Source organism: Halichoerus grypus, chromosome 12 (genome assembly GCF_964656455.1).
Source record: "Halichoerus grypus chromosome 12, mHalGry1.hap1.1, whole genome shotgun sequence".
Taxonomy (NCBI): domain Eukaryota; kingdom Metazoa; phylum Chordata; class Mammalia; order Carnivora; family Phocidae; genus Halichoerus; species Halichoerus grypus.
In genome coordinates, this window is record NC_135723.1 from 101,511,067 (window position 1) to 101,534,599 (window position 23,533).

The window sequence follows — 23,533 nt, forward strand, 5'->3', positions numbered from 1 at the left end:
CCTAGTCACCAGGAAAGACACATGGATCCCGGTCCTCCTCCTGGGGGGCTCCTCCCGCCGCCGCCGCCGCGGCCGCCGCCGCCGCTGCTGCTCGGGTTCCTCCTCCCCGGCTCAGCCTCTCGCATTTCCCGCAGCCCCGGGAGCAGCAGCAGGTACCGGGAGAGGCGGCAACATGGAGCGAGCAGGACACGCACTCACACACATACGCGCGGGCGCGCGCACCTCGGCGCGCAGGGGCCGGGCGGGGGGCGGGGGGCGGCGGGCGGGGCGCGGACGGGAGGGAGGGAGGGGCCGGCCGGCCGGGCGGGAGGTGCGGGCGGCGGCGGCGGCGGCGGCGGGCGGGGCGCGGGCGGGGGCCGGGCGGTGCGGGCGGGCGGGTGCGGGGCGGGGCGACTGAGGGGGCGCGGGGGGCGCCGGCCGGGGCTGCGCCCGCGCCCCTCCCCCAGCGCCCGCGGGCGGGAGGAGAAAGGGGCCGCGGCGCGGGGGGCGGCGGGCCCGCCGGGAGCGGCGGGCGGGCGGGGGGTCGCGGCCCCGCCGGCCGCCCCTCCCCCGCGCGGGCCGCGTCAGGCCGGGCGGCCGCGGCGAAGTTTTGACAGCTGCTCCAGTTGTTGTTGTGGGTTCCGGGCTGCGCGAGCGCCGGCCCCTCAGCGCCCGCGCCCGCCCTCCCGGGCCGGGGAGGAGGAAGTTTTGCGGGTGTGCGTGTACCACACACAGACACACACACACGACCGTGGCCGTCGCGCGAGGGCCGCGCCGGGTCTCCCCCGGGCGCCCCGCACCACAGACCTCTCAAACTCGCCGCCGTCTCGCCCACACACGGCCGCCGCGACGCCCCCGCCCCCTCCCCCACTCCTCGGCCCCACCGCCCCCCGCGCGCCGCCGCTGCCACTCACAGGGCTCGCTCCGCGCATGCGCCGCCCGCGGACGCGCCGCCGCCGCTGACCTCACCGCCCCTCCCCCGCCCCCGCTCCCTCCGCCCGCCTCCCCCCTCCCGTTCCCTCCCCTTCTCTGACGCGGCCGCCGGGGCTGCGCCGCGACTCCGGCTCCGGCTCCGGCTCCGGCTCCGGCTCCGGCTGGGGAGAGCGCCAAGCTGCGGATGCGGCGATCCGGGATCGGGGTCCAGGGAATGCGCGGCGCGCGCCGGGGGAAGAGGAGGGCCGCGGCGGCGCTCCGACTGCGCCCGGGCTGCCCGCGAGCCGGCCGCCGCGGAGCCCTCTCGGGGCCCCCCACCCCGGGCGCCGCCGCGCCGCCCCCGCGCGCCCACCCGTCCTGCGGCCGGAGGGACCGAGCCCGCGGGCGCTCCAGCAGCTCTCGCGGACGCGGAGTGCGGTGCGACTTCGCTGCGATCCGATTCCAGGGAGAGTTTTGTTATTATAACGTCATTTTAAAAATGGGCCAGGAAGGGCTTATAGAGCTGTCAGACAAAAAGAATGGTGACATTTTGAGGAACAAAACGCCGAAAGACACAACACACCAAAAAAGCCCCAACTTGATTTTGACGGGCAGTGTGTTGGGATGCCCAGAAATTCAGGTATTTCTGAGCCACCCCACGATACGTTAAAATGGTAAAGGAAAAATGGGGCTAGAATGGGAAATGGGCACTTTCTCCGGAAGGACAGTCATACATGTGGACTTCTGGACTTTTTATTCTGAGGGGGAGGTGACTCTTCCGCGCTTTCCATTCACTACTGATCAGTGTGTGTGGATTGGGGGAGAATATTAAGACCTATCAGCATCTGCAAAAGCACTAGGATAAATTCTCATGTAAGGAGCGTGCCCTCCAGGCCGGACACGCTGGGCACCTTCTGATTATGGCTCCTCTCCATTTTCACGGCACACTGCGAGGCTCGTGCTGCATACTCTGGTTTCCCAGCTAGGTTGTTCACCTTCCATTTTTTCCAATAGCCAGAACATAAACTTTGAATTGTGTTTCCTATTTGGGCAAAGTATACACAGATTTCCAGAGTCTTTTCTGACTAAATGCAGCTCTTTGAAATGGCTGAAATGAAGGCTATAATAAGATAGTCATTTGAATTCCTACTGGGTTTAATCCCTGCTGGCTTGTTCAAGTTTACTAAATTTACAGCCACAGGAATTTTGAGATTGGGGAGAAGCTGACTTGGTAAATGCAAACTAAAAATTAAAAGTGTCTGACTATTAGAAATACAACATGTATATACCTAATGATAAATTTATAAAGCGGTATATTTAAAGTTTTTTCATTACTCTTTAACATTTTTTTTCTGCACATTACACTTTCAAACATCAGATTACTGATCCAAATGTTTATCTGAGTTCATTACTGAAATTAGAGCAGTCATTTCCAACTCTGAGTTTCACATGCACAAAATTAAATATCAGGATAATTTATTTCAGTATACTTCTTCAGCACTTGGGAGAATTTAAGTGTCAGTATGGGCAAATTGCAAGTCACTCCTGCTGGAGAGAAGTTTTAAAAGGAAACAACTATGGACTGAGAACAGAAAAGTGGGTAGAATGGATGAAAGGGTAAAAAATAGAGGTTTGTGCAGTGATGCTTCTGGAAAGAAAAGATGATGAAGGATAGTAAGCCCAGCCTTAAATCTCCATTCCTTCAGCTACTGTGAGCAGACAAGCAGTTGGGATCTGTTTAAATAGGATAGCAGCCTTGTCGGACTAAAGTTATCATGGGCAGAGCAAATAAAATATAACTCAGGATGCAAAGGAAGGATTCAAAGAATACCTGTTTAACATAAAGGTCTTCAAAGGTTTTTCCATGTCCATGATCCAAATTTTGGAGCTCTGAGACCACAATGGCAAAAATCCAGGAGTCATGTAGCTGAGGTTACTCAAAATTATAAAATCAGAAAGGCAAGAGTGTCTGGAAGCACCAAATGCAAAAAGAAAAAATTTTTTTTTAAAATCTACTTTTTAATAAGTACACATGTAGGCATTTTTAAAACATGGTAGATATGCACCAAAATGTTAACAGCAACCTATCTCTGAAGGGTTGGATTACAAGGGACTTTCACTTTCTATATTACATTTTTCTATAATGTTTGAATCTTTCAGAGCACATGCAGTATAATAAATATATATTAAATATTTAGAATGTGGTTTGGGGGTGAGGATTGTTATCTACACCAAAGAAAAAGCAACATCTCATAGAACTAAGCAAAATAACCTCAAAGTGTCTAGCGAAAAAGTGATGATAAATAAAAATTCACAGTACAATACCCATTCTTACTAATTGGAGGCCTATAAATGTCATTGATACGGTCTTTATTTAGAGTTTGTCTGTTTTGCTTTGTTTTAGTGAATGTAAAATATAAGTCTCTCCCATAGGTTCACTAGCAATTGTCTCTTTTTTTTGTTTTGTTTTGTTTTCCTGTAAAGTCTTAAACTCCTGAGCGTTTTTTAGGAACGAAACTTTTACAGTTGTAGAGGACCACTGAAAACTTAAATTCTAGATCTTCTGATCTTTATGTTCATATTTTTACTGTTAAAGTTACACTTCAAAAAGTTGCTGTCATAGGCTATCAATTTTTGTCCTTTTTCAGTGAAAAAAGGTTTTTAAAAGAATTTCAGGGGCACGTGGTTGGCTCAATCAGTAGAGCATATAACTCTTGATCTCAGGGTTGTGAGTTTGAGCCCCATGTTGGGTGTAGAGATTGCTTAAAAAATAAAAAAATAAAATTTTAAAAGAATGTCAGTCACGGGGCGCCTGGGTGGCTCAGTCGTTGGGCGTCTGCCTTCGGCTCAGGTCATGATCTCAGGGTCCTGGGATCGAGCCCCACATCGGGCTCTCTGCTCGGCGGGAGGCCTGCTTCTCCCTCTCCCGCTCCCCCAGCTTGTGTTCCCTCTCTCGCTGTGCCTCTCTCTGTCAAATAAATAAAAAATGAAGTCTTTAAAAAAAATAAAAAATAAAAAAATAAAAGAATGTCAGTCATTTAAAATTAGTTCATATTTAGTCCACAGTGTGTTTTTAGCTTTGAAAATTCTTATTGCGTTACATGAGTTATTTCAGTAATGCATACCATGTACCTGCTGGACAGAAAAATTAAAGGAAGAAACTGAGAAGTAATTAAACAGAACATTCACCTTTGAAAAAAATTTGTGTATGAGTGTGAGGCCTAAGTAGATGGTCTGCAGCACATTTCGTACAGATAGGAATCTTGCCCTCTAGGGGTCTATGTTTTAAGCCTGGAACTACTTAGCAAGATAAACACAAAAAGGGCAAGCAGGCAACTGAAAAATAAACATGGGAAAACACACAAATAGAAAGATTAAATATTTACATCCATTGTGTACAAGACCATAGTTTTAATAGAAATGCATCTGGGGATATGGGGGGAAGGGCAGAGGTGGAGAAGTCAGCAGACAATTACGTCTATTTAGAAGAGGGATATAAAAACATTCTGCCAGCCAGTGTTATAAACTAGAAACCTACCCCAGCCTCCCCAGCCCCCCCCACCTCCCCCCACACACTCTTAGGTTCCTCTCCTTTATTGATAATACAAGATTACTATTACATTAGTTTCCCAGGGCTGCTGCAACAAACTACCACAAGCTAGGGGCTTAAAACAACAAATTTATTCTCTCACAGTTCTGGTAGCTAGAAATCCAAAATCAGGGGCACCTGGGTGGCTCAGTCGTTAAGCGTCTGCCTTCAGTTCAGGTCATAATCACAGCGTTCTGGGATCAAGCCCCGCATCGGGCTCCCTGCTCCTCGGGAGGCCTGCTTCTCCCCCTCCCACTCCCCCTGCTTGTGTTCCTTCCCTCGCTGTGTCTCTCTCTGTCAAATAAATAAATAAAATCTTAAAAAAAAAAAAAAAAGAAGTCCAAAATCAAGGTGTTGGCAGGACTGGTTCCTTGTGGTAGGCTCTAAGGAAGAATTTGTTCTATGCCTCTCCGCTTCTAGTAGTTGCCCACAATCCTTGGTGACCTTGGCTGCAGATGCATCACTCCAATGGCCATCTTCCCTCTGTGCCCTCACATGATGTTCTCTGTGTATGTGTATCTTCTCTTCTTGTAAGGACACCAGTCATATTGGAATAAGAATCCACCCTACTACAGTATGACCTCATCTTAATTAATTGCATCTGCAACGATCTTATTTCCAAATAAGGTCACATTCTGAGGTTTGGGGAAGGATGTGTATGTTGCGGGGACAATATTCAACCCAATCTAGCTACCAAACAGCTTATATTGGTGCCTACCCATCTTAGCAGATCAAAATTTCTATTGTTAGAAAAAGTGTATATAATGGGTTAACTGCATGCAATGTTTTCTGGGCACAAGATATTCACATTTATTTTACACCTAATCAATTTATCTGTAGGATAAATAAAATTAAAGTGAATTTAACAATGACAGTGTCCACATAGTAATAAGTAAAATTGCGATAGTAGTTCCTTGGTTAGTCTGATCTATGTAAAGTTAGGGCAAAAAATTTTGGTCCAAAATATACTGTTTGGGGCCTGTTTTCAAAATCAAAGACAATGATCAGATCCTCACTTTCCCCTGTGCTGTGAGGTGAAATGGACGAAGATACCACAACATAAAATTATGTACCTTTACAATGGAAATGGAACTCAAGAATCCCACCCGTCACTCTTCACGTTGAAGTCTAAATGCCTTGGCATGGCCCCCTAAGCCTGCCACCCCCACAGCCAAAGTGTCCGTCCCCCCTTCCTGCCCCCCTTCCTCCTCACAGTGAGCTCCAGCCTTCAGAACTACCTTTGGTGGACTACAAACTTTATTGGGCTGTCCCAACTCCCTTCCCTTCTCATGTGGCCAATCCCTGCTTCTTTAGACCTCACTTCCATCCCTGACCACCGCTCTCCCCATAGCAGTGACTATGTGCGCCCCCCATGCTTCTACAACACCCCTGCTTTCCCCATCACAGCTCTCATGGTCTGGAACGTATTCCACCCGATGCCTTGTAGAGATGACTGCCGTTGTCTGCCTTACTCATCTTTTATCTCTATGACTTAGCAGCAACTCAATAAATGGTTGTGGAATAAGTGATATAAAAGGGAAAATATATGTGAAGTGTAAGAGAAAGAGCTAAGATATCCTTTACATGAGTGTTTATCCCCCCACCCCATACACCAGGAGTGTTTATTTTTAAAAAAGAAATTGTATGGTGATTAACATAACAATAAAAAATAAATAAAATAAATAAAAAAGAAATTGTATCTTTATAAACAATGTAAACATGCATACTTTGCTACATTTTGTGTCGATTGTTACATTTCACATTTCTATAAAGAAACCCGCTAGTTATCTTTGCCCCTATGCCCAGCATTTATTATATGACACTCTTCTCAGGGTTATTGGCTTCCAGAAGCCGGGGCATGGAGGTTCACACCTGTTTCTAAAGGATTCTCCAAAATCAAAAAAAGGTCAAAATAGTTGTCCACGGTCTTCAGACAGCATAATACCTCCTTAGAAATATTTCTCCGCTTCACCATAATGTTGAGGGGGGAAATGATTACAGAATAACTTATATAATAATTATCATACAATCCACTTATGGAAAACTGTAGAAATCCATGACAATCTACTTATGAATATATGTGCAAGGTAACAATGTTCATCAAAACGCAAACAATGATTATCTCTGAGCTGGAATTCCAAATGACACTGGCTTTCTTTGTATTTTTCTTTTTAACTTTTATAATGAATAGCTATTATTTCTACAAAAGCGATCAAGTTGTTTTTCAAAGAAAAAGTTTGTTTCTCCAAAATTATCTCTATTTTAGCCTTAATTATATTTCACTCGCACGGATTTTTTTTTTTTTTTTTTTTTACTTTTCTCTCTTGCCATCATCTTGTCTGTGGAAATATTGTAACAATGCCTACCATACAAGCATGACTCCTGACTGGTATAATCAGGTTCAGAGTTCTCCCCCACCCCCGGGGACAGCTGCTATTAAACAAAGTAAAAAGGGTTTTTCCAAATGAAAATGAATGGTATTGCTTGGTCTTTCCCCTACTCTTTTTTTTTTTTTTTAAGATTTTATTTATTTATTTGACAGAGAGAGAGACAGCGAGAGAGGGAACACAAACAAGGAGAGTGTGAGAGGGAGAAGCGGGCTTCCGGTGGAGCAGGGAGCCCGATGCGGGGCTCGATTCCAGGACCCTGAGATCATGACCTGAGCGAGAGGCAGACGCTTAACGACTGAACCACCCAGGCGCCCCTCTTTCCCCTACTCTTAATAATCATAATCTTCATCTCTTCCAGCTGGTGCGCTGCCTAATGCCTGCAGAAGTTGTATTCATGGGGTGCAAATCTCTTCCCCTCCCTGGTGTCCATGTTCCTGTCCCTTTGTATTCCTCATTCCATTGAACATAGTGGGCACTCAATAAAGATTTATTAAACTAAAAAAGGAGCAATCATTACCCCAGTAGGCTGTACTTGAGGAAAGGAGGGATTGAGAGAGCCAGGGAAGGAGGGCTACTGGAAGGAAGGAACTGAAATTCTGGGGGTTGAGGGTAAGACTGGGGGGGCCTAAATTCATTCCCTGTGGTTTTCTACCTTTCTCACCACTGGGAGGCTACTCACTTGCACTCAGCTGAAACATTTCTATTCGTTTTTTCTGTGGGCAGTCAGCATCTTTCCCTCCCTTGTCTTGACCTGCCTTTGCCAGCTCAGTGACATCGTTGTCACTGGAAGGAGGAGCATCACACACCTGCAACCCGAAAGACAAACAGACCAATAAACACCGTAAAGAACCTGATGAACAGCACCAACGGAAAAGGTGGCCAAAGAGGATAGATAACACAACCTAGCTAGTAGTACACAGTCCTTCACAAGAAAGTAAAACAAAACCCTCCTTCCCACTCAAAAACTTCAACACACATCACAGGCGCCACAGCTTGGTCAGGAATTTGAAGTGGGTGGGTGTTTTCACTTGATTTCCTCTCCACTGTCTCCAAAGTTTAAATGAAACTCTGGGGCCCAGCGCAGACGTGTGTCCCTCCTCTGCCAGATGACCGGGCCTGATTTGTGCCTGCCCGCAGGGCCTCCCAAACTCTAAGCATCCTTCTGTGACCTCATTCTCTGTCCCCTGGTTCCATGTGCCGCTCTGTGACTTCATCACGGTCAGGTCTGTTTCAGCTCCCCGAGCTTCAGAGGCCCCAAGAGCCCCGTTCCTTTCAGCTCAGTCTGGGGGAGTGGTTGAGCGCGGAGCTCTCAGCAGATCATCCCTGCACCCGATCCTGGAGCGCCCACTTCTCCAGATCCCAGAGGGGAGGGGGAGCGACATTCGGCTCCCTTTCCCACCGAGCCCTTGAGAAGCGTCAAAGATCCGCTGCGAAGGCGCCCCCGCCGCGGCCCCCAGAGCGCCTCGGCCGGCGATGGCCCGCAGAGCCACCTCGGCGCCGCCGCAGCTGCCTGAGCGGCTGGCGCCCGGGCGGAGGCGGCGCCCGAGGAGCCCGGGAGCGCAAGAGAGGCACCTGCTCAGCGGCGTGCCCGCGGCGCAGACCTTGGCCAGAGTCATCCGGCCTTGCTACGGCCCCCACGGCCGCCAGAAGCTCCTGGTCACCGCCAGAGGAAGCACCGTGTTCACGGGCTACGCCGCGGCCATCCTCCGGGCCCTGGAGCTGGAGCACCCCGCCGCGCGGCTCCTGCGCGAAGCAGCCCACACGCAGGCGGAGAGCTGCGGCGACGGCGCGGCCTTCGTGGTTCTGCTGGCGGAAGCCCTGCTCCGGCAGGCCGAGCACCTGCTGCGCGCCGGCCTGCCCCGCTCGCAGCTGCGCCAGGCCTACGCCGCGGCGACCGCCGAGGCCCTGGCCCTGCTGCCCTCCCTGGCCGTCCGCTCCCTGGGGCCTCTGCAAGATCCCTTTTGGGCCCTCTATTCGGTGATGAACACCCACACCGCGTCCCAGATGGACAACTTGACCAAGCTGGTGGCCCACGCGTGCTGGGCCACCAAGGAGCTGGACGGCAGCTTCCGCCGCGAGCGCGTGGGGGTGTGCACCCTGCGAGGGGGGAGGCTGGAGGACTCGTGCCTGCTCCCGGGGCTGGCCCTGTGTGCGAAGCCCTGCGGGCAGGTGATCTCGGTGCTGAGCGGCGCCAGGGTGGCTCTCTTTGTCTGCGCCTTTGGTCCTGCCAGCCCAAATGCTCCGGCAACGGCCCGTCTCTCTAGTCCTGATGACCTAACTAAATTCAGGAAAGGAAATGAACAGTTGATAGAAAAGCAAGTAGCCCAACTGGTAGCTGCAGGTATTAATGTGGCGGTGGTATGGGGGGACATCGATGAGAATACACTGACACAGGCTGATAAGTACGGCATCATGGTGGTTCAAGCTAGGTCCCGGAGGGACATGGTCCACTTGAGTGAGGTATTGGGCACACCTTTGATGCCATATCTGCTTCCTCCCCTGACGCCAGGACAGTGCCAGAGGGTATACCTGCAGGAGCTGGGGGAAGGTTTGACTGTAGTATTTGAATGGGAATGTTCAGGCACCCCTGCCCTCACCTTGGTCCTCAGGGGGGCCACCGCCGAGGGGCTAAAGGGTGCAGAGCAGGCTGTCTACCATGGCATTGATGCCTATTTCCAGTTGTGTCAGGATCCCAGACTGCTCCCCGGAGCGGGGGCCACAGAGATGGCTCTGGCAAAAATACTCTCAGAAAAAGGAAGCAAATTGGAAGGGCCCAATGGCCCAGCCTTCCTAGCATTTGCACAGGCCCTTCAGTCTCTTCCCGAAACCCTTGCAGAGAATGCAGGCTTGGTGGTCTCCGAGGTCATGGCAGAGATGAGCGGTGCACACCAAGCTGGGAACTTCCTGGTAGGCGTGGGGGCTGAGGGGATAATAAACGTGGCCGAGGAAGAGGTGTGGGACACCCTAGCAGCCAAAGTCCAAGGACTTCGAGTGGTAGCTGATGTGGTTCTCCAGCTCGTGAGTGTAGATGAAATCATAGTGGCCAAGAAAAGTCCCATGAGTCAACAGGACCTGAATCCTCTTCCTAAGAAGGCAAGGGAACACCCATCTCCTGTGAAGAAATCAACTCCTTGAACATCCTCAATAAAATGGGGATTGCCAAGGAAGGCAAAATCCCCCCCCCCCCAAAAACAATGTTTGCCGGGTTTATTCCCTCCATGTTTGGTACTGTCCAGAGTCAGTTTCTTTAGATAAGAATAGCAGAAAGGACTACAAGATAAAAGTCCTTTTCACTGATTTATCTCGTTTCAGATTCTTGACTTTTTTCATTTCCTGTTTCTCTCCATCATATTCTGTTCCTTTCCTCCAATAAGAACAGGATTCAATTCTATTAAAGATTTTTAAATTGAGTACCTGGGCTTTGGGGATGAAAAAAAAAAGTACAGGAATCTCTTTCCAACTGCTTGAGTTATCCCCACACGATATCCTAATAAATGTGAATTTCTGTCTAGATGTCACATTAGCAATCTGAGAACGTCAGTTCCAGCTCACAGGAGCGGCTGCACATTCCTGTTGTGATTATTTGGGAAAAGAAGGGAATGTTACTTTAAGGCAGAGAAGGAGGAGAAAAGGAGGAGAAAGAGGCGAAGGGAAAATGAACCGGCAGGCAGAAATAAAATAAAATAAATTCTTGGCATGGATAATGAAATAACACACACCTTAGAAGTGCACTAAGGTTGTTGTGTAGGGGAGGAGAACTGGGGAGCACCTGGCACCAGGGTATCCCCGGTAGGGCTACGATTAGGGGTGGATGCCCCTGGGCACTGAAGAGGGAGTTCGAGCAGAGCTGGGAGCAAAGCAGCACATTATTACCCAAAGCCTTTTCCACTTTAACCATCCAAGTTATTCTGCCTCTGGGAAAAGAGCAGAACCTAGGGACAGCATCTAGGCGATGGGAAGCTGCAATCTCCTACAATCATTAAAAAAAAAAAGAAAAAATGCTTTAAGTATCTGGCAAGAGAACCAGACTCGAGAAACAAATGTCTTACAGTGGGCATATTAGCTTCAACAAAGCAAAACAAATGTACAAAGATTCCTTTAAAACTTGGAAGAAGTGAAATCCTGAAAAGCTGTTAGTGAACAAAAGATGGGAAATGGAAATGTATAGAGCCATACTCATTATTTCTCATTTAAGATATATAAAACATCCTTGATGTGTCTTTCCTTGTTTTGTCTCCATTGTTATATTTTAGTGAATATAACTGCTTTCATATTCCCCCCTGCCCTCAAGTTCTGTATCGTTCTCATAGTCTCAAATTCCATAACGGTGATGATGATAGAAATAGCTAATATTTTAAAGCAGTTCAAACACACTTTATATACATTTTATATAGTCATCAAAACAAACTTATAAGAAAGGAGCTTGGTTAACTCTCAATTGCAGGAGCTTCAAAAAAAAGTAATTGACCAAAGTCACATAGTAAATAGAAGAGGAAAATCCATTCTCTTATTTGTTGTTTTATCACCGCAATCTTACATTCCTCAATTGTGATGTTTTCAGAGATACAACCCCTATGATTACAAAGAAAGTATGTCTCAAAGGCCTTTTGAAAATTTACAATGTGTTTTTTAAATCAGACAAAAAGCCTTGTTTATTTTATATATATGTATATATAAAAGACGGCTCTTGCTCACAGAGAACATTTTAGTTATATATCCAAGACATATGTAATCCAAAGAATGTAAGATCATGTATTTTAAAAGTCCTAAGTTTGATATATGGGGCATTTTTTGATAATCTATTTAGGGAGAAATCATATTGCAGCATTAACATCTCCTTTGTCCCTGGACAGACAGACAGACATACACACACACACATACACCATTTGTATACATGTAAATACAAGTTAAAATGATCGAGGATAGTCTTACAAGGGACAAAGAAAGGGATAGCAGACACAAATTCAACTGGCATATGCTGAGAACTCTGAAGGTAAAAACACCTGACCCAGACCTGAAGCTTGAGGAGACAGAATTCAGGCATCTTATGGGATGTGCCGGGGAGGGTCTGGAGCTCGCACTGCTCAGGCTCCTGAACCGCCTTGGTTCCCATCTATCCCAAGACTGGTGGGTCAGCTCTTCAATTCTGTGAACTGCCAAATATCCTTCAGATCAGTCTCCTTGAGTGAGCCAGACTTGCTCTCCCCTTCTTGTACCTGAAAAAGCATTAGCAGCTCTAGAAGGGAAGGAAACATCATAGGACAGTGAAGGTGACCACGGGGGCAGCTGGTAGACCAGGCTTAGGGAAGAGGAGCAGAATGGGGAGTTCGCTGTTAGCTCAAAGTGCTTCGGTTGAGGACACCTCCTTCTCTCCAGCCCGCCTCCTGAGCTCTTGCTGCCCAAAGTGTGATCCCTGAACCAGGAACAGATCACCAATGTGGAAGCTCAGCCCTAACCCCCACTCCCCAGACCTACTATGTTAGAATCTGCACTTTAACATGAGCCCCAAGGGATGGGGTGCATATTAAAGTTTGGGAAGCACTGATTTAAGCAATGACCCGGATTAGCTCTAGCTTGATTATGCTTAGAGTATCTTCTTAATATCTTTATGTTCTGTTTAAGGGTTAAAATATATGACTCGACAAGTTTCTTTTCTCCTGCTGACTTTGGAGAAGTTCACCAGCATTTGACCTCAGTTTTACTGGATCCAATCCTGCTTCCAAGGTTACAAGATCAAGGGTCTCAGGTTTTCCAAAGGCCCACAAAGTTGGCTACATATTTCTCTTCCAAGATGGGCTTCTCTTCAACTCCAGCAGCAGCTGAATTTCAGAAACGACACGTCCTGTCGCACATTCCTTATGGAACTTGCTCCTGGTGTACTTGTCTGTTCTTCCATCCCCAATCCCTTCCAGTTTAGCAACATTGTTTTATGGGACTCTGGGTTGACCCGGCAAACAGACAGCAAAGAAACAAGACCCAGAGAAAATAGGAAAGGAAAACGAGAACTCTGAGCCTGGGGAATGAGAGACATGAGTGCCTAGGTTGGGGCAGTGGAGGCTAGGGGGCTGAGTCATGAGAAATGTTCCCTCCATTTGGGCACTAGAGAGCACAGACCCAAGATTGGAACCTACAAAAATACTGGAGTCCTAAAGGGAAAAAAAAAAAAAAAGAGGCCATTGATCCCAAACTGAGAAAAGAAGATCAAAACAACAGGAAAGTGTTGCTAGCAGTTTGTTTCACTCCTTTGTCTGTATTAACCTCTTCCCAAGAGTCCCTTCTGAAGACAGCCCTTATGACAGGAGCTCTACCTTCTTGGCCTACAAGTCTGAGGTCGCTTAAGTGCAGAAGCCAAGAGAGAGAGAAAGGTAAGATTAAAGAGAAAAAACCCCAAAACACCAAAACTGGGACATCTGAATGGGAAGAAAAGAGAATATGAAAGCTCAGGGACCCGACAATTTCATTTGTAAATAAGCAAAACTAGGGTTTTTTGTGTTTTTTTTAAGATTTATTTATTTATTTGAGAGAGAGCACATGCACGGGTGGGAGGGGCAGAGAGAGAGGGAGAGAGAATCCCAAGGAGATTCCATGCTGAGTGCGGAGCCTGACATGGGGCTCCATCCCAGTACCTCGAGATCATGATCCGAGCCAAACCCAAAGCTGGTTGCTTAACCAACCGCACCACCGAGGCGCCCCCTAAGCAAAACTAGTTTTAAGATTTGCTTGGACCCTATCAGCTGGACTGATGTAAATTGTACATGTTCACACCCCCAGACCACTTCCATTTCTGCTTGAGCCTTTCTGGAACAGGGACCAACGGTTGATGACCCTTCACCATGAATGTGAGGGTTGTGAGTGACACTGTTAAGAATTAACTGATGGGCTACTTCCTGCTGTGATATACGGAAAAATCCCCCTCATACTCAGTTACCTGATTAAGATAACTATGCCAGGGAAAATTGTCCTTGTAGTGCTAAAATGTTGAAACCTGCAGTAGGCACAGATCTCAGAATGTCTGATTCCAAAAATAGCTCACTTTTCTCCCACAACATTAACCCCCCCCCTTCATATACTATAGATCCCCTTCCTAACTGGGGAGGGAGAGGAAGAGGCTGGGTGGGAATGAGGGAAATGTTGGCAAGATGTCTAAGGGTCTCACCTCCCAATGGGTTCTAAGGACTAAAAAACGAGGAACAGGACAATAGAATCTCCAGGACAGTTTGGGGGTCTGAGAACAGAGGAGAGTCTCTGCTTCCAACCAGGAACTCTGGAGCCCCAGAGGAGTTCCGTGTGCCAATGGGATAGAGCAAAAATGCCTGTAGGCGGTGGCAGGAAGAAAGGGCAAGAGAATCTGAGAGCAGTCAGGTTTCCCTGTGCCCCAAGAAGGAGGAGATGAAGAACTGACATGGTTGAGGTCTGGATTGACCGAGGAGAAATGTGAAGGGACTAAATTTACCTGGAATTAACTAGATTAATTATTCTACCATTAGGTAGAAAACAAGCTGGAAAAGAAGTATTAAAATCATTTAATTACAGAAAGACATGCTTCCTATACATTGAGTTCAGGGCTTGAAAATTCAAACTCTCTACAAATGTAAAGACTGAGTAAGGAATTCAGACACTGTCCTGCATGCATTACCAAGGGAACTGGATGTTGGTTATTGCAGAGCTAAGTAAGAGAGACTAGATGCTGGTTAGCAAAACAATGCGAATCTTTCTGTAATGCGGCACATATTCAAGATGCGGTTTTATTCATTTTACAAGTTTTTTTAAAAATGGCTCTCTACAGATGCACCCCGGCCTCAGTAGTGAGGGCGGCTCCCGCCGGGTCTGAGTGCCGCCAGCCCCTCCCCCAGGAGACCGCTGCACTTGGCCGCCCCCGGCTCCTCGGTAACCATGTGCCACCGAAAGGCCGTGATCAAAAACGCTGATATGTCGGAGACGCGACAGGACTCGGTGGCGTGTGCGACTCAGGCGTTGGAGAAATGTAACGTAGAGAAGGACATTGCAGCCCAAATTAAAAAGGAGTTCGATAAGAAGTACAACCCCACCTGGCACTGCCTCGTGGGGAGGCACTTCGGTAGTTCCGTGACACATGAAACCAAACACTTCATCTACTTCTGCCTGGGCCAAGTGGCCATTCTTCTGTTCAAATCTGGTTAAAAGCATGGACTATGTCACACACCTAGTGATCATCCAAAACCAAGGACTGCAGCCTAAATTCCAAATACCAGAGACTGAATTCTTCAGCCTCCTTAGGGGAACACCTCGATCTTTGAACCTTTATTGTGTTGTTTTGTACAGGGCAGTCTCTGTACAAATTTGTTGTGGTTATAAAACAATTAGTAAAACAGCTTACATTTGTATTTATTTTCCATTCCATACCTCTACCCCGTGTTTTTTCTCCTCAAAATCCATTCCTTTCAAAATAAATCTGTTGGAGAAAAAAAAATGGCTCTTGACAAGTTTTCTTTTAACTCACTGAAGGCATCAGAAATGAAAAGTGGATCCCAGTGAGTTTAGGGAAGATAGCCTTTCTAAACTTTACTGAACTCACAATGAAAAACATTTTCAGGGGCGCCCGGGTGGCTCAGTCGATTAAGCGGCTGCCTTTCGCTCAGGTCATGATCCCAGGGTCCTGGGATCGAGTCCCCCATTGGGCTCCCGGCTCAGCGGGGACTCTGCTTCTCCCTCTCCCTCTCCCTCTGCCACTCCCCGTTTGTGCGCTTTCTCTCTCAGACAAATAAATAAAATCTTAAAAAAAAAAAAAGATGTTTTCATATCCAGACTGTCATTAATCTTTTTAAACATCTTAATACCTGTGTATTCTGACTCCTATGTCCAGACTTCAGAACCCCATCTTTGCAGAGGCCCCTACTCTGGGTGCTTACCGGAGCTTACTCTCTTGGGAGGCAACCAAGCTCTGGACAAGTTTTCCCCTCCAGAAAAGATGAGATCTGTCAGCCAATCTCAGTCTTTCCTGCATAGATACAAAATATTACATGGTTCACATTTCATTACTACATTTTTAAAAAGATTTTATTATTTATTTATTTGAGAGAGAGAGTGAGCAAATGAACAGGGGTGAGGGGGAGAGGGAGAGAATTACCAGTCGATTCCACAATGAACACAGAGCCCTACGCAGGACTCGATCTCACAACCATGAGATCATGACCTGAGCTGAAACCAAGAGTCTAGCGTTCAACTGACTGAATCACCCAGGCGCCCCCATTCCTGCATTTGTTTTGATAAAAAACCTGTTTCAATTTTATTAATGTGATTTGTTTACAAAAAGTATAATAATCTATTGCAATATTGTTTCATGAGAAAAATAGTTTCCAAAGTTGCTTGTGATGTTTTTTTACATTAGATTTTGAGAAGAATCTGCACATGCCTTAATTCCTGAAACTAAATAGAAAACATTTCAAAATATAATCAGATGTTATTGGAATTTAATTTTTTAAAAGATTTTATTTATTTGTCAGAGAGAGACAGATATCACAAGCAGGGGGCGCAGCAGGCAGAGGGAGAAGCAGGTTCTCCACTGAGCAAGGAGCCCAATGGGGAACTCGATCCCCCAGGACCCTGGGATCATGACCTGAGCCAAAGGCAGATGCTTAACTGACTGAGCCACCCAGGCGTCCCTGGAATTTAAATTTTTTTTTTAAATGGAGATGTATTTGACATACAACATTGTATTCATTTTAGGTATACAACATAATATTACAAATCTATATCTACCTATGTATGATAGAAATGTTTACCCTAATAAGTTAACATCCATCACCTCACAGTTACAATTTTTTTTCTTAGGACTTATGACTAGAACTAGATCTACTCCCTTAGCAATTTTTTTTTTTTTTTAAGGGAGAGAGTGTGGAGGGGAGGGGTAGGAGAATCTTAAGCAGGCTCCAGACCCAGCAAGGAGCCCAACACAGGGCTCAATCTCACCACCCTGAGATCATGACCTGAGCCAAAATCGAGTTGGACGCTTAACTGACTGAGCCACCCAGGCACTCCTCCCTTAGCAACTTTCAAAAACATAGTACAGTATTACTAACTGTAGTCACCATACTGTACATGACATCCCCAGGAGTTATTTACAAATGGAAGTTTGTACCTTTTAACCAACTTCACCCATTTCACCCACCCCTTTATCCCCTGCCATCCTCTGACAACCACCAATCTGTTCTATGTATGAGTTTTTGTTTTGTTTTGTTTTTAAGATTCCACAAGTGAGATCATACAGTATTTGTCTATCTGACTTCACTTAGCGTAATGTTCTCAAGGTATATCAATGTTGCTGCAAAGGTAGAATTTCCTTTTTTTTTGACTGAATAATATCCCATTCTATATGTTTATATTCATAACTATATATATTATTACATTTTCTTTATCCACTCATCCATCAATGGCCTTAAGTTGTTTTCATATCTTGGCTATTATAAACAATGCTGCAGTGAACATGGGGGTATAGATAGCTTTTTGAGATAGTGATTTCATTTTCTTTGCATAAATACCCAGAAGTTGAATTGCTGGATCAGATGGTAGTTCTATTTTTAATTTTTTTAAAAAAGATTTTATTTATTTATTTGACAGAGAGAGAAACCATGAGAGAAGAAACACAAGCAGGGGGAGTGGGAGAGGGAGAAGCAGGCTTCCCGCCGAGCAGGGAGCCTGATGTGGGGCTTGATCCCAGGACCCTGGGACCATGACCTGAGCCGAAGGCAGACGCTTAACAACTGAGCCACCCAGGCGCCCCTATTTTAAATTTTTTGAGGAACCTCCACAGTGTTTCCTATTGTGGCTGCGCCAATGTGCATTCTCACCAGCAGTGCACAAGGGTTCTCTTTTTCTCCTCCACATCCTCGCCAACACTTGTAATTGTCTTTTTTTTATTTGAGAGAGAGAATGAGAGACAGAGAGAGAGAGCACAAGAGGGGGGAGCGGGAGAGGGAGAAGCAGACTCCCCGCTGAGCAGGGAGCCCGATGCGGGACTCGATCCCGGGACTCCAGGATCATGACCTGAGCCGAGGGCAGTCGCTTAACCAACTGAGCCACCCAGGCGCCCTGTAATTGTCTTTTTGATCACAGTCATTCTGACAGGTGAGGTGATAACTCACTGCGGTTTTGATTTGCATTTCCCCGACGATGAGTGATGTTGAGCATCTTTTTATGTGTCTGTTGGCCATTTGTATGTCTTCTTCAGAGAAATGTCTATTCAGACTTATTTTTTATTCTGATTTTCTGGGGGGCTATTGAGTTGTAGGAGTTCTTTATTGAAATTTAAGGTCTTGGGGTGCCTCGGTGGCTCAGTCGGTTGGGTGTCTGCCTTCAGCTCAAACCATGATCCCACAGTTCTGGGATCCAGCCCTACATCAGGCTCCCTGCTCAGTGGGGAGTCTGCTTCTCCCTCTGCCTCTGCCCCTCCCTGCACTGGTGCTCTTTCTCTCTGTCAAATAAATAAGTAAAATCTTTAAAAAAAAAAAAAAAGAAATTTAAAGCCTTAATTCAGATGTCCCACATCACAACATAAAGGTACCATCCATAGAGATTGGTATGCTAAAGCTACTGTCACAAGCTAAGCTTTCTGAGTTTGGCATACATTTTACTTTGTCCTATGATATGATACGGACTATGTAGATTTTTTTTTTTTTTTTTAAGAGAGAGCGAGTGAGCAGGAGGGAGAGGGAGAGAATCTGAAGCAGACTCCACACTGAGGGCAGAGTCCTACACAGAGCTTGATCCCAAGACCCGAAATCCTGACCTGAGCTGAAACCCAGCAACCCACACTTAACCAACTGAACCACCCAGGCGCCCCAGCATGGTGTAGTAGGGAATGAGAACGTCATTAATGATATAGAAATATTAATGTAAAAAATATTTAGTCAGAGAAAATATTCCTATTTCCCTTTTCATTACAGTTTACTTCATTTTCTATTATATTACAAATTCATTAGGTATAATTGCTTTCCTCCCCCCTTATTTTCTGTTTTTTCTCCACTGGTTCATTTCATCTACTTCTCACCCATTTCTTTATTTCTTTATTTCTATGCCTGTGGTTTCTACTTTTTTCATCAACTTCTATTGGTCTCATTACAGTAATTAATCCTCTTTGCCTTTTATTCTACAGTTGCTGTTTTTTGTTTTTTTTTTTTAAATGAGGATATCAGGGCAGTTTTACTGATAACAGGCTACAAGACCGGGAGCTTGGGTGAGCGGGCGGGATGAGGCCCCACCCAGGCCTCCCGCTTCTCCGGCAGCTTCTTGCACAAGCCTTTACTCATCTCCTTAAACGCTTCGGAGGTGACTGTGGACAGGGTCAGCTCCTCATGTCCCACGGACAGGCCACAGAAGCGGGAGTCTCCGGGCGAGGGTGCCTGTGTGCGTGAGAGTCGGCTTACAGGCCTAAGGCCCGGTGACCCAGGCGTCCTCTCCCTCTGGAAGGGCCCCGAGCTACCAGCCGCCGCAGTCAATCCCACCTGATGGTCTCGCACCTGGCTGGATCAGTCAGCGGAGCATGCGGCTCTTGATCTTGGGATTTTAAGTTCAAGCCCCCACACTGGGTAGAGAGATTACTTAAACATAAAATCTAGAAAAACATAACTACCCAGTAACAAGATTTCAATTTGGTCAACAGGCAAGGACTCTCAATCAGGCAAACTTGGCTAATATGGGACTGTAAAAATACCCCTTAGATCTCCTGCTGCAGGGAGGGCAACTGGCGAAGCCCCTCAGCTGCTGGTCTCTGAACCCAGCACCTCAATCCTGGGAAGGGAGCATGGGCTCCAGCACTCTGGTCAGCCTGGCCAAAGCCATCTCTGAGCTACAGTGCAGTCAGGGACCTTCCTACCCACTCTCCCTCCTCTGCCTCCCCTACCCAGGGCTCAGATCTCCCTGCCTTCTCCAAACCTCTCTCCTTTCTTCCCTCATAGATATTTCTTCCTATAAATCTCTTGCATGACAATCCTGTCTTGGCGTCTACTTTGCAGAGGAACTGAAGTAACACAGGATGGTAAGACATAAATACAAGATGACTCTGCGACAGATTGCCTCTTCCTTGCATTAGACTCGCCCTTCCAAGTGAGTGACTCTCCTCTTCTCAAAAGTCACTCAAGGCTAGAGAACTTCAATTTATAACCAGCTACCACACCCTACCTCCACCTAAGAGCCGCTCCCCACACCACTCCCTAATTGGCATAGCTCAGGTCCCACCTGGACTGCAGCCTGACACCTTCCCAACTACCAAACAAGTGTGTGTGCGTGCAGGTGTGAGCATGCACAACACCCCCCCCCCCCAACACACACACACTTTCCTCTTTCCCGTGTGTTATTATTCACTTCCAGGAGTCAACGAAGCTTATCCTGAAGACCTTTCTCCTTTTACTAAGGCTTTACTACTAAATGAATAATAATTAAAACAGCCTTGCATAAGAATAGCATTTGTTACCTTCTCAAACCTTTCCTAGTAAACATTATCTCATTTGAGCCGCGTGGTAACTGTGACTATAGATAGGACTAGTATCATCAGCCCCACTTCACAGAGGAAGAAACTGAGACACAGACTGACCTCTGTGGGCGTCAATTTCCAAGTCTGTCCAATGAAGACTTGAATCCTATGACCTCTGAGTCCTCGTCTCCTTTGAAAATGGTATTATTTTCATAATTTGTCTGAAATTGCAAAGCTGGTGGTTAGTGGTAGACTAGAGATACGAGATGAATGCCTGTTGGTGCCAGGCTGATTCTCCCACACCAGTTTTCTCTGCGGACAAGACGGGCTAACATTGATGAGCTGTCCCCATCTGCCATGCCCTGTGCTAGTGACTTACAGGGGCACTGATGAATACCTGCGCATCATCCATCCTCCTCCTACCCATCTAAAAGTAGATTTCAGTTCCACACACACTTATCGGGAGCTGACACCACCCCTGCTCTAAGAATATGCTCCTGTTCGTTTAACTTGATCAACATTTTCTGTTCTCCAGGTGACGGTCACTGGTCTAGGGCTGGGCCCAGGCCCAAAAGGTCCAACCAGGGTGAACTGGAAGATTCTGGCCTGGATGCAGGAACAGAGGTGTACTCTCCCCTTCCGGATATAAATCAGGAAGCACTGTCTTTATTGCTTCTGGCAGCCTTTCTACGGCCCCAAGGGGAAGCCACAGGATTCTTGCTTGGGCCAGTAGTTTTTAGCAGCTAAAATCTGAGATGTCTATATCCCCAAAACTGAACAATCAACACAGACAAAGACAGATGAGGTCATTGAGACCCAGAGAGTTACTAGACGTAGCCAGGCTTGCACTGCATGTTTGGGGAGGTGAGGATTACATTTCAGCTCTCCACCAATGGACCCAGGGTTCTCCTGGCCTGAGGAAGTACAGAAGGCACCCCAGTGCAGAGATTCTTGAGAAAAATCAGAGCTGTAGCTGCTGAACAGACCAAAGAAGTACGTTTGAAGGGGGAGGAAGGAGAAACTAGAAGGGGCTTCCTTCTATTCTGCTTTCCTGCCTAGGACAGAAAGATGACAGGGCCCCAGCTGAGCTCAATGGTAACACTGAACCAGAAATCTTTCCCTTCCCCCACCTCAACCTTCTGTGAAGCAAAGAGCCTCTGGGACTGCCCCAAAGGAAGAAGGCGTTGCCTGCCAAGTATCTGCCTACCTGGGGTCAGGGTGAGGGCAAGGCAGTGAGGACATACTATGAACAGCTAGAAAAGAGATGGGCAAAAGGCCCTGTTTCTCACTCACCTTGTCAAAGAATAGCCAGAAATAAAGCACACACAAATTAAAGAAACACAAAACATTTACAAACAGAATACCTATTTTTCCAACTCTTGCTTACAAGGGTTGTGTACACAATTTTGGTGGAATCAGACATGGACAGTTTGGTTAGTCCATTTGATCACAGACAACAGCATTCATTTATTCATCAAGGATTTAAGTACCTACCTTATGTCCTAGAGATGTGCTCACATCCTAATGGTGGAGGGCAGCTGAAGGGGAACAGACCATAACAAGTAAATAAACAAGATGATTTCAAACCCTGCTCATGCTCTGCAGGAAATAACAGGGTGATTTTGTCAGGTGGGAGGGGCCATACTTGAGCTACGCTGTCAGAAATGTCTCCCTAGAGTGACACATGAGCTAAGCCATGTGAGTCTGAAGAAAAGCTAATCTAGCCAAGTCAGGAGACAACAGCAAGTGCAAAGGCCCTGTGGCAAAAAGTGCTTGGCAGAAAGGTGGGCAGTGTGCCTGGAGTGTAGTGAGCTCAAGCTGGAGAGGCAGCCAGGACCCCATAGGGCAGGGCCTTGGAGGACGAGGCCGGTGGGGGCTTTGTGCGGTGCCAGCGCAGCTGGAAATACCAGTCTGCCATTCTTCTGTGTATACTAATGAGCCATGATGGACTCTCCCGATGGACCTCTGGTGTCTGACCTGGGTTGAAGTTTGAGATCTCCCACTTCAATGGCCTTGGGAAAGCTACTTGAGTTTCGTCATTTAAATAATCAAGGGTTTGAAGCCAAAAGACTCGTGTAGGGATTACTTCCAAATCTCAGCATTATCAATTTATCCTTAGAGTCAAAAGCAGACATTTACAAAACTAGCCCAAATTTTAGAAGAAACACAAAATTTAAATTGTTAGCAGAATACTGCATGAACAATCGATGTGAGTACCCCCTGGGGAAAAACGTATTATACTGTCGGGATAATCAACGCTGTCATTGCAGTCTCACTCGGGCCCTTGTAAGAACTCAATCTCCATCCTGGGTCTGGGTGGATCTGGGAATTCCGGCTCATTTTCCGTTTCAAAGACTCAAAGCAATACCACCTTAATACTGACATTCATCGCGTCGGCGCCAGCCCTCCGCCCCGCCGCACCGGACGGTCCCCCCGGGCCGGGTTCGCGGGCGGGGGAGGGGCTGGGAGGGAGCGGGCGTAATTGAGGAGTGGGGCGGGGAAAGGGACCCGCGCTGAAGACCTGACAGATGGACACCGGGAGGAAACCTGGGGAAGACGTTGTCCGCCTCCTATTCGGGGAGAAAGGTGCAGCGAAGTGACGCCAAGAGGTGGAAAGGGGCAGGAGGCGAGCGAGCGGGCAGCGCAGGGCGCGGAGCCCCAGGAGTAGGCGGAGCAGCGGAGCGGGCGCGCCGCGGGGCTCCGCTCCCGGGGCGGCGGAGGGGAGGTAGGGAATGCTGGGAGTGGAGAAGAGGCGAGGGACCCGAGCAGGACTCGGGAGGACGACGGAGGCCGGCCACGGAGGACCGTGGATGGACGTCGCGCGCAGAGGCCAGCGGGGGCTGGCTCAGGAGGGGCCGCTGGGAGGGGGTGGGGCGCCGGGCGGGAGGCCAATGGGAGGGCGAGCCGGGACGGGGCGGGGCGCCGGGCGGCTCGAGGCCAAAATTGGGGGGGCGAGTAGAGGAGGGGGCGGGGCGCCAGTAGGCTTGAGGCCAATGGGGGGGTAGACAGAGGCGTGGGCGGGGCGCCGGTCGGTTTACGGCCAATGGGGTTGAAGTAGAGTAGGGGGCGGGGCGTCGGGCGGCTCGAGCCCAATGGAAACACGAGCTCGGGCAGGGGCGGTGTGCCAGGCGGCGAAAGGGCCAATGAGAGGCTGAGCCGGGGAAGCGGTGGCCGTGCGGACCGACGCCTGGGGAGAGGGACCCGGAAGGCGGTGGG

The 23,533-nt window shown here is 47.8% G+C and overlaps 1 protein-coding gene, 1 long non-coding RNA gene and 1 pseudogene across 6 annotated transcripts; 2 read left to right on the forward strand and 1 right to left on the reverse strand.

Annotated features, from left to right (window-relative positions):
• The first annotated feature begins 8,343 nt into the window (after nt 1-8,343).
• Nucleotides 8,344-10,817, forward strand: CCT8L2 (chaperonin containing TCP1 subunit 8 like 2). The gene has a single exon (XM_036069038.2). The coding sequence runs from the start codon at nt 8,344-8,346 to the stop codon at nt 10,003-10,005; it is 1,662 nt and encodes a 553-aa protein (XP_035924931.1). The 3' UTR covers nt 10,006-10,817.
• Nucleotides 10,818-11,239: 422 nt separating this feature from the next.
• Nucleotides 11,240-23,160, reverse strand: LOC118520850 (uncharacterized). 5 transcript variants are annotated; one of them, XR_013442945.1, is made up of 4 exons: nt 22,865-23,160; nt 21,812-21,855; nt 20,438-20,538; nt 11,240-12,086 (listed from the first exon to the last, which is right to left on the reverse strand). It is a non-coding gene; the product is annotated as an uncharacterized LOC118520850 (long non-coding RNA). The 5 variants fall into 5 exon arrangements; XR_013442946.1 differs by having other exon boundaries at nt 22,701-23,160; XR_004909863.2 differs by adding an exon at nt 15,759-15,847 and having other exon boundaries at nt 21,812-23,160.
• On the forward strand, nt 14,764-15,030 carry LOC118520848 (dynein light chain 1, cytoplasmic pseudogene; annotated as a pseudogene).
• Nucleotides 23,161-23,533: the final 373 nt, after the last annotated feature.